The 15,753-nt window shown below is 45.3% G+C and overlaps 1 protein-coding gene across 1 annotated transcript in view; it reads right to left on the reverse strand.

The window, feature by feature from the left end:
• Nucleotides 1-14,527, reverse strand: part of ANKH (ANKH inorganic pyrophosphate transport regulator) — a 142,328-nt gene extending 127,801 nt beyond the window's left edge. Inside the window, exon 1 of the mRNA XM_082652475.1 lies at nt 14,134-14,527. Coding sequence (XP_082508601.1) covers nt 14,134-14,229 — 96 coding nt within the window. The 5' untranslated portion in view covers nt 14,230-14,527. The remainder of the gene's footprint in view (nt 1-14,133) is intronic.
• Nucleotides 14,528-15,753: the final 1,226 nt, after the last annotated feature.

A 15,753-nucleotide genomic window follows, 5' to 3' on the forward strand; every position in this document is an offset into this window, starting at 1 on the left:
GTGTTCTCAAATGACCACAGTCACAGCCAATGAGGCACGTGGCTCGAGAAGACATTTTGATTTTAAATTCACCCAGTTTCGAAGGCCCGTGGCACCAACCTCCTCCCCTCCCACGTGCCAGCACCTTCCCTACGCTGTTATTAAGCCAACTGTTCATACAGGTAATTAGGACAAATGGTATTTTTCAACATTACTGCTTTTTCCAATGACTAGTATTCTAACATAATGGTTTTCTACTGCTGCTTGTTGCAAATAGATAATATTTTAATAACATTAGGGGTAATGTAACTTTGGTCAAGTGGCCTGGAAACCTAACCACAATTTATAATATTATTTCTACAGCAAAATGTATTCTAAATGATTTTATGAATTACAACCAGGCTGTAAGCTGTAGACAACACCAAAATACAAACACACAAACATAAAGCCATAAAAAGACCCCTCTAAGGTTGGTCCACTCCCTGCTGTTTACACAGTAAACATTTAATATACAGAGAGAGGGAGCAAAACCAAGGAGCCTCATCAAATTTAATTCCAGATGACATCTCTGCTGTCACCAGGCCCTGGTCTAAACTGTAATATTATCCTAAGCACAGCACAATGATGATGAGGATAAACTTGCTTCCCCCAGAGTCCTAATGTAGTCCAATGCCAAATATTCTGAAGTATTTTGAATTTTCCAATCACTATTGCATTAAAGCAAATGGCTGAGCACTGACTGTATTATAATAAAGCATTTTTAAAGCTTGAGGGAAAAAATGAATATTCATAGTATTTGCATTTAGGTGAAAATGCAAAGAGCTCCCATTCCGGATAATGTAATGCAGTGGCCCCTTGGAGAGGAGGGCAAGAAGAGAGAAACAGAGCAGCAGTGCTATCCAGATACTAAGCATTTCTTGTTGTTCCCACGGTTATGCATAATGTGTATTCTCTCTCAGGCAAGCAATGTAAAACATCTCACTAGATCTATTAACGCATTACCGTGACTGAAATGGAACTCATTCTCTTCACCAGCTCACTCCAAACCAGGTCTTTTAAAGTTGGGTAACATCACTGTCAGCTGCATCCTCTCCCGGTGGCCAAGTCCATTTGATTCTAGACAGCTTTTCTCTTTTAGTGCTCCCTCCTCGCCCCCAGCCCTACTCTAGGCCTCCTGCAGCTCGCTGGTGGTGGCCACAAGAGCCTCTTAATTGGTTTCCCCACCTCTGCTCTCACCTCCCTCTAATTCATTAGCCACACGGAAACCAAAGTTATCTTTCGAATATGCAAATCCAAGCACATCACACCCCCGCTGAGAACCCTTCAGCATTCCCCAGTGGCCTAATGATCAAGGCCAAACTCCTTACCCTGACTGATGGGGTACTGGCCCACTCACAGTGAGCGTCTGCCATTTTCCACCTGGAACTCTCTTGCTTTCCAGAATAGCAGATACGCCACTCTCTTGATCTGATCTCAGGTCTCAGCTGGAACCAAAGCTTCCCTGACCCTTAGGATGGGTTATAGGATCCTGGGATAAACACCGTATTCTTCCCCCATCTCAGACCTGAGCACATTCTTTGGCAGGTGCCTGCCTGTCTGTTTGCCCTTCTAGATTCATCGCTGCACAGCTAAAAGTCAGTCCTTTTTCCTGTTCCTCTTTAGTGACTAGCACTGGACCTGCCACGCTGTAGGTGTTCAAGAAACATCTGTTGAATGAACACATTCATGAAGATACTCTTGCCCCCTGCATTCCATATTCTCCATTAATAGTGAAACTATTCTCCATTTAATAGGGAAAACACTCCAAAACAGTATAGTAAGCACCTGAGAAAGAGGGTTACAACTTTCAGCTCATTAAGCAGCCCCCATAATTTGTTTCAAACACCTTGGTGTTTTACTGCCATAATTGTCAACAAATTTGAAAAAGGCTTGGTCCCATTTGTATGTCTAGATTAGAGAAGGGGCCAGTGGTACATGTAGCTACCCTCCCCCAAATTTGTGTCAAACAGCAGCCTATGATAAAGAGAAAATGAAATTTAACCTATCATTTCAAAAAGTGCATGTTACCTAAATCCTAGTAATTCAACTAAAACCGACCAAACAATCAAAACAACAACAACAACAAAAAACCCACTACTGAGCAAATCCAGCCTTAAACATCTTTTCCCCAAAGTAGGAAAAAACAAAACAAAACAAAAAACCCAGCGAAAGTATTGCTGACACACATGTAAAATCCAAGTGTTTCCAGCATCTGTCCTCCAGCACGCTTCTGCCCCTGCTCGCCCCTAACCCAGCTGGCTCTGGTTTAGCAAGTCTCCTTAACGCGAGTCACGGATTCAATACACAGCAAGAACAGTCAGTCGGCTCTAGTCAAGGATGAGTGACAATAAACAGGTGTAGCGGCTGCATGCGTGGCTCAAAGTCTTAGTAATACTGCTTTACATAGGGGCAGCACTTCAGACTTTTCAAAGCTCTTCTGTGTCTAGTCTCTGTGTGGTCTGCCCTTCCAGAAGAAGGTACAGAAACCCTTTATACCTGTTTAACAGCTCGGAAAGCTGAAGCCCCCAGAAGTCGAGTTCTTTGCTCAAGGTCATAGAGCCAGTGGGTGCAGGATGGAGGAGGTCAAGTCCAGGGGGGCCTATCAGGAGTGGACATTCTTCCTCTCAACCATGTTGTAGTCAGCTTGCAGCACTACTAGAAACTACAGACAAGCCACAGGGACTCAGGGCCTCTCTCAATAAGCATGAACTATTTCCCCTCTCTGTTTGCTCTGCTGCTTTTCTCCAAGGAGGGCTCTAAATAGCAAGAAGACCAGTTTAAACTGAAGAACCCAGGGGCAGAGTGGTAGAAAAGAGAGAAGAACACTTTCTGTTCTATTTCCCCTAAATATCACTAGCTCCACATTTCCCTAGAACAGTCAACTCCAAATACTCTCCTCTGAGACCCTAAGCGTGAACTATTGGTCAGAGAAGACTGGCTGCTCTGCAGAGAGACTGAACGACCCGGCACAGCTGTTCAATCTGCTCATCTTTAAAGTGGGGAAGGTGACGACCCTACCGTACATGCCAGGAGCCTCAGGCAGGACCTGGCACCTTGGAAGGTTGGTTAATTTTTTCCTCCTCTCCCACGAGTTCACCCAGGAAGTTTGGGGACGCAAACTTCTTGAGCATCACTGAACTCATCAAAAAAAAGCACTTTTCTCTGCCGTGAAACCTGCAGGGACAGATATCCCCCCAGATGTATGAGTAAAACCCACTCACTCCTTTTCCTTCCTGTGCTTCTGCCCAGTCCCAAGTGGAGTACGTATTCGGTCCAAAATGTGCTTACTGAAAAGAATGAAAGTCCTGAAAGAGTTTAAAAGTATGACATGATGAAAAATGGAATTGATGTCTCAGCATTTTAAAAAATGCTTTTAATAAAAGAAATCATTTGAAGGAGTTCAGTACCACGTGGCTTTGAAAGAACTAGAACGCAGTTTCCGGGGGCAGAACTCACTGGACAGTAAAATGGCATCCTGGTTGGGAATGTCCACTGCGGGCCGGGGCCACATTCAACAGGCGCCTGCAGGGGAGACTGGAACAACTTTCTACAGCCATGTGGTGTCGCACACAGTGGAAGGCGTGAAAAGGTGCGCACGTGCACAAGTATTTCTAGTGTTAACCCAAAGAAATAATCAGAAGCAAAGATCTCTGAACAAAAATGTTTCAGAGCACTATTTGTAATAGAACGAAACAGGAAAAACTGAACGCCTAGCTACAGAGTATTGTTAAGTAAATTATGGTGTGTCCTTGTGAAAGAATGCCACTAATCATATTTGAGATGAGTACTTAAAATCGAGGGAAACTTCCTGTGATTAAAGTGGAAAGAGGTTACAATTTTGTTTGAAAATACATGGATAGAAAAGAGATGGGAAAGACATGCACTAAAATAATAAATAGCAATAGCTCTAGGTCGTGGGCCTAGACATAATGCTATATATCCTCATTTGCTTCTTGATACTTTAATTTATTTTTCTTCTTTATACAATGACTATAACCAGAATAAAATTAACAAAAATTTTTTTAAAGAGAGATCCTCTTCAAAAGCCACCAGCTTTCTGAGTAGCTTATGAAGTTAATGAAAATTTTTAAAATGTTGATAAACTATGCATAACATAAAATTTATTATTTTAACCATTTAAAGTATACAGTTCAGGGCTTCCCTGGTGGTGCAGTGGTTGAGAGTCCGCCTGCCGATGCAGGGGACACGGGTTCGTGCCCCGGTCCGGGAAGATCCCACATGCCACGGAGCGGCTGGGCCCGTGACCCATGGCCGCTGAGCCTGCGCGTCCGGAGCCTGTGCTCCGCAACGGGAGAGGCCACAGCAGTGAGAGACACGCGTACCGCAAAAAAAAAAAACAAAAAAACCCCAATAACTCCCATTTCTCCCCCACCGTAAACCCTGGTAGCTGCTATTCCACTTTCTGTCTCCATGACTTAGACTACTTAAGGTACCTCATATAAGTGGAAGCATACTTCCACATACACAAAAGCATGTCCTTCTGTGTCTGGCTTATTTCACTTAGCATAATGTCCTCAAGGTTCATCTATGTTGTAGCATACATCAAAATTTCATTCCCTTTTTAAGGCTGAATAAATAGCCCGTAGTATGTACGTACCACATTTCATTTTATGATGCTAGCTTTACATTTTACGATATGAAGCAGCCTTTAATTTTTAAGCATGTCTGAAAATCAAAATGATCAGCAGTCCATATAACTGAAGGATGTATATCAACTGAAGAACTAAAAACACCAAATCGTACAAAATAAGGGGAAAAGTTATTTTACACAGAAAGTCAAGTTTTCTACCTGCCTTAAATCCACAACATTGAGCCATAGTTTGCAACAGGAAAGAGTAGCAGCGCTACGCACTGTAGTAACGGTGAGTGGCCGAGAACTCAGTTATCTGGGACCAAAGGCATGTGTGTCACTTTGTCTTGGCAATTAAAAAGGCTCCCACAGCACTCAGAACAGCTGTGGCCTCGGAGGGAGGGGCCCCAGAAACCTTCTGGGCTGATGGAAACCCTCCATATCTTGCCTGGTGTGTGGGTTATGTCAGTGTGCATTTGTCATTTGTCAGAACTCATGGACCTGTTCATGTAAGATCTGTGTACCTCACTGTAGGTAAACGATACTGTGATTTTTAAAAAGGAAAGAAAAACAGGTTCACCAGCCTCCTCCCCTGACAGAAGACATATTAAACCTAAAAGCAATTAGAGTAAATAAGAATTTTAGAAAAACAAAAGTGGTTCCGCAGCTCAGCTACTGATGCGCGCTGCCACCGACAGCTTAAGGCCCTTTAGTGGATCTTCGGAACTCAGTCCAAGCTCCTTTCTCCTCGCTGCTGAAACACTGGTTCATCCGGGGAAGACTGGTAAACACTTGGACTAACTACCAACAGTGTCAGGGAACTGCCCAGGTTTGGTAAGCAGCCTGATAGGTGTGAGGCCCAGGTGGTGTTGGCACATAAAGGTGTGGGCCTCAGTGTGGGAGGAGGGGAGGTACGCCCTGACCTCAGGTGGGGCTCCAGGTGATGCAACGCTGTGTCGGAAAAGGGAGGGGGTGGGAACCATAACCCATCCCAAGGAAAAACCACAGTTGAATGTGAGTCCGGAGCAGAGAAAAGACCCTTCACTTCCTATTTTGGATCGGGCTGGTGGCAAGGGTCTTTCCAGTTGCTTCTGCGCTGGTCTTGGCTAGGATCATGAAGAGGTGAAAGTTACCTCTTTCTTATGAAGCGTGGTTACTTGTTACTCTGCTCTGCGCTGTCTGTCTTTATAAAATGTCAAGTTTAGGCCACACATCGTGGGAGACCGCCGTGTCCCAGCGCAGTAACTTTCCTGCCAAACCATTTAGAGCACTCAGACAATTTGTTTTTCTTTTTTGTAATCTGCTATTTTAGATTCTCCACACTACCATTCCCCTGTACTGAAATGCATGACCCAGTGGCCAACAGATCTCGGGGCTGTTTATGGAGCAGCGGTAAGAGCATAGCTACTTCTTATCATTACAAAGACAGCTTTGAAAACACGAAGCAGCCACACCTAAGACAACGGGCACATGAGAAAACGACAGTCCGGGACTCAAAACCTTCCCTAGACTTGATGTTATATTTCTAAAAAAACTGAGCAGGGATTCTGACTAGCTTACTGATGTGGACTCATTATTATTTAGTTAAGAGAACAACCAGGAGTGACCAGCTTTCACCATGTAAATGCTCTTGCTGGACCACAACCCGGAAAGCTTCCTGACCCAAACTAATCCTTTCTGTCTCTCTCACAAAATAAGCTACTTTTAGTTCTCACATCCTGGGAGGATTACGGCCACAAAGCTAACTTCTGCCCTCTCTCATTCTTGCCTCAGCTTTCTCCCTAGAAAGCCTCGTTAATCTGCTTTTAAAAACATTCAGCTTTTCAGCCATTTAATTCCAACCGAATGTCCTGAGGAGCCTCAGCCTCACCTTTCTAGTCTCCCTTGAAAGTTCTTATCCAGGGAGTCCCACTTTTGCTTTTAACTTCCTCCCAGCCTGAAGTCACAGGTCCCCACGGCCAGCCGCAGTCCCCAGCCAGGTGGGATGTGCCCAGACAAGGTACAGGAAGTGCACTGGGAACGTGGGCTTGGAGGTGCCTCTTGCCTCCTTGTGCTGGAGAAGAAGGAGCCATACACACAGCCCCTCCCCCCGCCCTGAGGCTGGGGACAGAGATGTGGACCCACATTAGTAAGCGGACTGCCTATTCATACTGACAAACCCATCTACAGAAAGGCAACCCTGTAACAGTGCTGGGTGTCAGACTCATGGAAAGCCTCGCTGATCTTGTGATATCAAAACCCCATAAATAATGTAAAAGCCAGCTAGGGCCCGTGAGCTAACTTAGACCAAAATGTACTCTTCCCACAAGAAATGAAGCTGGTCCATCTGTCCCTTGGGACCACGTGGCATTCCTGGACCAGCTGTCCAGGCTGTTTTCTGATAACTCATTATCTAGGAGAATAAATACCACCTTTGCCCTGACAAATAACTAAGTTCTTTCCCTTGCCAAGGTGGACTTGGAAAACATTTTTGGCATGGAGAAGCAGCCATATAGAACCAGAAAGCTGTGATGTATAAGTCTTCACTTGACTAACTGTAGTCTTGGTCATTTTAAGCTCATTTGTTCTCAGCATGGTGAGCGGTACTTCGTTTTTGGCATAGCCACTGAAAGAGTCCCAAACCACAGAAATAGCAAAATTAAAACAAAACAGAAACAAACCTGGGGTTTGTATGGCTTGATATGAAGTCTGCTAATTTCCCTATCCTGTGACTCTATTCTCATCTTTGCAGACGGGTGGTATCCACTTTGGGGACAGGAGACTTTACAGAGAATGAGGCAGGGGTGACAACCTCCAGATAAGAACTGCCTCTATGTGGTTTACTGTTCATCGCCACAACCACAGACTCACCGCGCTACTGCAGGTACTGAGTACCCTGCCGTACGTTATCACAAACTGCAGTGTGCAATCAGGCATCTCGCTCTGTGATGGTCTGACTGCAAAAGTGTTTCATGTATGTTTTCTCAAATAGGACCTGATTTGAGAGCAGGGCCTGTGTCAAATCTGGCAACACTTCCCTTATACAAAGGTCACTTACCTGACATTGACTCTAGAATCTCTCTAGAACAGAAACCAAAATAGGGCAGGGCAGGAGAGCTAGTTTAACAAAGTGTATACACTTTTTTCGCAAGGGAGACCTCCAAAATTGTTTGTTCTTCATTTTTTCATGGATTTCTAATGGATTTTAGTTTGGGGGGCCCAGAGCGGATCCAAAGCAGAAAATTAAAAAGCAAGTATTCAACATGTATTAGCTATTTTTATTAATTATTATTTTTATTTTCTCGGTCGGTGCCAAACTCTTTGCTAAGTATTTTGAGTATCACCTGTCAGTGGATATCCTGTCAGCTGACTGCCAGTACAACCTTCACACGCCACCAAAAATATGCTCGTTGAGTTTTGCATATAGTATTTGTCTAATATGGTAGAGAAAGGTGCAATATAGATTTCTTGTACTACAAAAAGAAAAAGAAAACCAGTGATTTGCATTTTAAAGGATGAGCTTCAGGGACTTCCCTGGCGGTCCAGTGGTTAAGATTTGGCCCTCCAGTGCAGGGGGTGCGGGTTCAATCCCTGGTTGGGGAGCTAAGATACCACATGCCTCGCGGCCAAAAAACCAAAAGAGAAAACAGAAGCAATACTGTAACAAATTCAAGAAAGACTTTAAAATTGTCTGCATCAAAAAAAAAAACCTTTAAAAAATAAAAAGGATAAGCTTCAGTTATCAAGAAAATGCACTCACAGAGGTAGCTCATATCTAGATAATTCTGCAATAAAACAGGGTTTTCTATATTTCTATGACATTGCCACATCAACTAATAAAGTCATAGGTGTTAAAAAAACACTGGATTTAATTTTTTAAATGTAGATACAACCCAAGTCACTCTGGTGTAAGTTTAAAGAGGTTTATTTATTTCACAGCAACAAGACATGGGAACCAATTACTGGCCACTAATATAAAACTGGGCTTGTCACATCAAAAAAGTGAGATGATGCTATAAACGATATTACTTGGTACGCTTTTAAAACTGCTTTTAAAGAATCAGATGTATAACTAGAAAGAGATTTAGACATCGTCTTGACGTAAGAAGTATTTGATTATCTTTTGAAGGAGATGCTTGGGAAGACGTATTCTGACAAAGTAGTAGTTAGGCTGGTCATCAAACCACCTCAATAAATAAATGAGTAAAGAAACAAACCGCAGAATTATACCTCTGTGGCTCTAGAAAGAATCTACTTACCTAAGTGCAGTGAAAGAGAGGTACTTTAAACACAGATGTACATCTAAAGAAAACTGGGAAACACAGTGGAGAAGTGAGTATCAGTTGGACTAAGGAGGTCACGGTGTCCTTGACTAAATACGGACTGCCAGTGACCTCATTTTCTATGTATGAATGAGAAGCTGAAACAGGCATCAAATTATGCTAGGCATAAAGCCCAAGGCAGTCAGAGAAAACACATTATCTACTTATTACACAGAGATGCTCACTGAAACTTTATGTTGGAAAAAACAAACAAAAAACCTCAGCATTTAAACAACAGGGGAATATACAGCAAAGGAAATTACTGTATGCTCATGCAATCACATATTATACTGCTATTTAAAATCACAGTTAAATACTTTTAAGTGATATGGGAAAAATGCCTCTGTGTTCTGTGAAATACACACATATGTATATCCTCATTTATGTAAAAAAAAAAAAAAAAATTGGCAGGAGATACCCAAAACATTAAAGGGGTTTTTTCTTCAGAGTCAAATTAGAGGTATTTTTACTTTTTTCCTCCATTTTTTAATATGTAACCAAACTTTAAATGGTATATGTTACTTTAATAATTCGAAAAAAATAAATGTTGTTTTGAGATTTAGTCCATTAATATAGAATAGATTGGAAGAGAAAAAAGTCTCTCACCGACCGTTACTTAGAAACTTAACCTGGGATTTACTTTTCTGTCTGTAAGTACTTTGGAAAGTGGAACATACAATGGACACTTTTGTTATTACTTAGGGCAAGCTCTGCCTGGGGAGGTCTCTTCCATCACTTAGTGACCTTGGATGACGAGTCCCTGCCCAGTAGTGGCCAGTGCCATGCACAACATTCACTTAAAAAAAAAAAATTCCTGTACCTCCTGGAGACCTTTCTTTAAAGGGGGGTGAGGTGGGGGGCATTTCTCTACTTAGTAGATGAGGAGAACATTTATTAAGCTACTTTTCCTGGGCTTCTCTCTCTCTCTTTTTTTTTCCCCCATTTTGTGATGTTAGTAACTTGAAACCCTCTTATACTGTGGAAGCCTAACTCTAGGTTTCTTAAGTTAGAAAGGAGGGCTGGGGAAACATGAAACATTCCTATTATACATCTTACTCTAGTAATCAACAATCCATATGCAAAACTCTTCGTTCACAGATAAATCCCTTGGGTCTTTGATCTAGTATATTGGACCCAACCAAATTCAGTGATTCACTCAGGGTTACCTGAAAGAACTCAATCTCGTGAGTGTCAAAGAGTAGACTGCCTGGCACTGAGCAGAACACATTTCTTCTAAAGTGAGAACAACTTCAACTTTTTCTCTTTCAAGTCTTCACAAGAGCTGTCCTTAACATTTTAAGTGTCATTAGGTACCTTATAAAAAAAAGATCACTGATTTATTCTATATAATTTGGTGAACTTGGCTTTTAAGGAATTCAGGTACCAAGTTTAATTTTAAACAGAAATCACAGTCCTTTGAATATGGTGAGATCAAATGGACATTTGCAGACCCTTCTGAAGAAATACATTGTATTTCTTCAACGTATCTTCATATCTTCCATCTTTCTTTAGCAATCTATATTGCTCTAATGATAAAGACTAAGTGATTTCTAAATAATTTTGTGAAGTGTCAGTTGTTTCTTATCTTTTTTCCTCTCTTTTAACCAAAGGCTATGCCAACCTTGCCAAAATAAGACACAGCATTGATTTAATTAATTATCTGGATAATTTGGCCCTTCTTACATGACCCTCTTGGTCACAATCTCCCTTTTCTGAGAAGCCTCGTTATGATTGGCTTACATCTGTTGAGTCTTTAAAATTCAAACTATGACAGCTAAGATTACATTTAAGCCAAGGCTGGAACTCCGAAAAGCCAGAGCTTACTTCTAAATGTCTAAGAACTGCTGGGGGTGGCTCTCAGTGTGCAAGCAGAGAGCAGAGTGGCTAAGGGCCAGGAGGATATGGCTGGAGCCCCGGCTCTGGCCTGCACTGCCTATGTGAACTTGGACAAGGGCTTTAACATGCCTAGGCCTCTTATTCTTTCCTCATATATAACACGTGCTGAGATGTTACAAGCACATACTAAGTGCTCGATGAATGGAAGCAATGAATACTTTTGCTTCTCAATCTGTAAAAATAGAAATAAAATGCTAATTCCACATATACTGCAACTACCATCAAGTGTTCTACACACCTAAAGGGTTCTACAAACATTGTTTTAGTTTCTGCAATAAGGGTGTATTCTCATTTCTTCCATGGTGCCTATGCTTAATATTAAAAAGCAGGTCATTTTATTCCATACAGCTTTTTTTTTTTCTTTTTTTCAGTGTAGAATTCAACACTTGCCTCCACCCCCAAATTACCACCACCATCAAAATTGAAAAATGTGATGATAGATTTCATTAGAGTAAATATTCCATAATATTTGGGTTTCTTCCCTAACTGGCCTATAACATTACAGGGAAAGCTCTACATAACGGATAACGTTCATGGAAAACATGAGGAGGCCCTGGACGGGCTGTTACAGGCTTCTTCACAGCAGCCCCACACGTGACACTAATAGCTCTGAGATAATGTGTAATGCCTTCACACAGTCACATGTGCTGCTTATTCAAATTTCAGTGGAATCTTGCCTATAGCTGGGTTTTCATTTTAAAGGTTCTGTCCACATTTCCGACAGAAACCACAAACTGAGATGTTTATTATCATTAAAAAAAACCTCATCTAGGGAACATTTACAATGATTTCAGTATCCTTCTGTTCTTGACAAGTTAGAGACTTAAAAGTTAATGAGCTATTTTATTTTTTAATTTGGGGTTTCTTCATCATCTCGAACACCCGTCAACCAGGGACTGTTTTGACCTTTGGACTCCCATGTCACCTAACCTACTTTAGAATTAGTAAATTACTGAAATGTGAATCATTGTTCACTCATAGCAAGGTATAATATACACCTGCCCACTCTGAAAGAAGAACGGTAGAAACCTACGTGTGTCCATCTGTCCATAGAACATGACAAGACTCCACATCAAGAGCTGCATACTTCCAGAAGTCTACCGTAGACCCGTATTTGTATATAGTAGGTTCACTGTTCCTCCTCTTTACTGTGCCTCAAAGCAGTTGGGGTAAAATGTTCTTTTATTCATGACCCACCTATGACCAGGTCACTCTTTAGCTTACATTGCAATTCTTTCCCTCCAGTTTAACAGTAAGAAAAAGTAAGTTCTGTTCTTTGCACCCTGCCCCATTTTGCGAAATTATCATCTGATACTGGAAGGCAAAGCAAGGTTTTGGAAACATATCAATTTCTTCCCTCCATCTCCCCACCCCTAACTCTGATAAAATATCTCTACCACCAGGCAGCGTGTAGGCTCATAAATACACTGGTGCTTAAGGGATAAGGACCTCAAAGGACACTTACTGATAAAACTTGCTTCGGTGCAACAAGACAACTCTTCCAGCACTTTGCTTATGTCACCTATGACAAGGAGCTTAGCAACGTCTCAAGGATGAGTGTGAATTACTAGACCCACTAGGATAGACCACCTGTGTAGTCGTCTTTTATGTCTACTTCCCTTTTGTGACCTCAGGGAGATCCCTTTCTTTACACTCAAATCAAATCCTTAGTTATATCACCTTGCATTAAATCAAGGCAAATGTGAGGCAATACTGTGGTATGTTTCAGGCCATTTAATTATGGCAAAGAATAGTCATTTCTTCCAGTTATCCCTATAATACACACACACACACACACACACACACACACACACACACAACTGCTACATTTCAGGGAGAAGCGATCAGGTGAGCAGCCTGGGCTTTCTGACAACCTTTGGGGCAGCTCCAATTAGATAAGCTTTAAAACAGTAAAAGGTTGAAGTGAATACACAGCACTTGACTCATCTAAAATGTGCAGTGTAATAAATTCAGGCCTAAAAACCTTTCCAAAGATTAGAGGAAATGCCCAAAGTCACCAGTTAATTATGCAAAAAGGGAAGGTTTTGGGGGGTGGGGGTGGCGGTGGAGCAACAGAGGAGCCCTTGGGGGACCCTGGGGAGGTGCTGGCAGAGCAAAGTGGCAACAGAAAAGATATAATATTTCATCGAAGGAAATAAATTGGCTTACTAGCTAGACAAAGGTCTTCAGAGGCTATGCTGCAATACATTGTGAACACTTGTCAGCAATAAAATTCGAACTAAAAAGTAGCTTACAAGGTGGGCTAAGTATTTGGGAGCTAAACAGTTCCAATCAATCAAAAGTTCTGAGCACAGAGAGACAAATGCAAGCAGATATTCATCAAAAGGAGGAGTCAAATGAACCCCCTTCCGAAAAACTGTTTGGTTTTTGAAAACTAAAGGTGCATCAAGATAGGTGCCTTTTCTATACAAACATCCTTTGAGGTCTCTTGACTTCAGGGAAAAGAAATAAGAGTACTACAACGTCAGGAGCTGCTCAATCACATGCTGGGGCCAGTTCCGACCCCTGCCCATCAAGGTGACAGGCTGCTGCCCTCTTCCCCCAATCCTCTTCCCGGCCTTAAAAATGCAACTGCATCCCGCCGCAGGCCTGCGAAAACGGGCCGCACAGGCAAAGTGCGGAGTACCAGTGCCCCGCTGCTGGAGAGGCTGCAGCGCTCGATTTGCAATGACGCCACATGGAAAGAAATGGGGGAAAACATGAAGAAGAAACAAGGATGAGAAGACAACAAACAAAAATGTGCTCCCCTTCTCTAGTGGTGCAAGACGGAAAGAAAGGAAAAAAAAAAACCCAAACTAGAGATGGCCAATGGTCGGCTTATCAGGACACATATGGGACGCCTCTAATCCATACATGAGCTTAAAAAAAAGTACCTGGGAAATCAACTTGGACACTTTCTAATACAAAATTCTCCCCATGATCCCATCACCGCAAACTCGGGATAAATAAAAACCCCAGCACTCAAGCTATTAGAGACTACAATTTACTTACAAACCAGATGTTTACATAATCACAAATTACATAATACTCCTGTGCACTAAAAATCCTTCTGTAAGTGAAGCTCCAAACCCTCCGGTCTTTTAACGTTTTCCAGGGAGAGCTGGAGAAGTCTGCGGAAGAACTGGGGGGAGGGGGAAATGGAATGCTGGAAAGTCATTGACAAGCTGTCAACCCAACCAAATGTTCCAGGATAAAAAGAGACTCGGAGCAGGTGACTCTCCTCTGTCCCCATCCCCTGCCGCACGGGCGTCTAAGGCCAAGGCAGAGGGAGCAGGGCGCAGGGTGCGGGGCGCGGCCGGGGCTTACCTGCTCCCCGAAGTCGATGGCTATGTTGGTGATGCCCAGGGGCACCAGGAACCGGATCAGGGGCCAGTAGTGCGTGAGCGCCGGGAATTTCACCATAGTCCCCGCCGTGGGCGGACCCCACACACATCTGCCGCCGGGAGGAGACTCTGCCGGGAGGCGCGGGCCGAGCAGGCCGGGCGGGGGCGCGGGCGGACTGAGGCCGGGACCGGCCGGGTCTCAGGGCGGCGGCGGCGGCTCCTCGTCGCGGCTGCGGCGCCCTCTCCGAGCGCAGCTGCTCTAGCAGGAGATCCGCAAGCTCAAGTCCATCCCTGCTGCCCTCCCACACAACAAAGATCTGTCGGGAAAAAAAAGAGGAGGGACGGCGGCGGCGGCAGCGGCGGCAGAAGGTTCCGCTGACAGCGGCTCCATTATAAGCGCTCTGGGGCCCGGAAATAAATAACCGCGCGCACGAGGCGCCGCCGCCGCCGCCGCCGCCGCCGCCGCCGCCGCCGCCGCCGCGGCGCAGAGGAAATCAGGGGCGGGCGCGGAGGCGCGGACAACGCCGGCGGCCAGGGGGCGGGCGACGGGCTGGGGAAGGGGCCGGGCCGGGCGGGCGGCGCCCTCCTTCCCTCTTTCCCTCCGCCGCCGCCTGCTCTCGGCGCGGCCGCGGGGGGCGCTGCGCACGCACAGGCCGCGGAGCCGCCGCCTCCGCCGCGTCCCGGCGGCGCTGGGTGGGACTCGCCGCGGTGCCCCTTGTCGACCGAGGGGCGGCGGCGCGAGGCTGATGGGGAAGCGGGCCGGGGGCGGCGCGTGGCCCGAAGCCCGAGGGCACCGCGCGGGGAGCCTGAGGGGCGGGCGCACCCAGAGATCCGAAGGCCCCGGGGCAGCCCGGGCTCCCTGGCCGGGCCCTGTCGCCCGAGCCCCGCGGGGCTTGGGCCTGGGGTCCCCGCGCTGTCCGGGCACCGGCCGGGGTGTGTGGGAGACTGGCCGCCAGGGCCGGCGAAGTGAACGCGGATGCGCGAGGAGGGATCGGGGCGCGCTGGGGTCGGGAGGGAGCGGGTTTGGGAAGCTCCCACTGCCCGCCTGGCGGGCACCGCGCCATACCCCATCCCCGGGTGGCCGCCTCGAGGCAGGCGGGGACGTGAGGAGGAGACCGCTCCGGGAGGGGACCTGCTTGGGGCCCACCTAGACAGCTGGGGGCCCGGGAGAGATGGAGGCGTCGCTCTTGGCGGGCGCGAGAGACCGAGAAAAGGAGCATCTCTCTCAGGGTGTCCAGGGGCGACGGGGACCGCATCCCGGAGGTAAATGCGAGGAGAGCCGCGGGGACCGTCCCCTCAGGCGCCCAGGCTGGGCCGGCCGGCCTTCGGGGTACCCAGACGAGCCTCCAGCGGACTCTGCCTACTGTGAACTGAGATTCTTCTCAATGCACCGCTATTGTAAGCAAGAACAACCAAACTCGAAAAGTCTCTTTTCAATATAGAAGGAGAAAGAAAAATCTGTTTTACAATACTTGCCCCAGTGATTTCAGGGTTAATAATAGCCATGCTGAGTGTTTTACCTAAACTGAAGAACAGTACGGCAGGCAGCAAAGCCAGCATCCATCTCTGCCCCAGCGCGCTGTGACCAGAGGGTCGAGGCCGC

Source organism: Grampus griseus (assembly GCF_964374135.1).
Source record: "Grampus griseus genome assembly, chromosome: 3".
In the NCBI taxonomy this organism is placed as follows: Eukaryota; Metazoa; Chordata; class Mammalia; order Artiodactyla; family Delphinidae; genus Grampus; species Grampus griseus.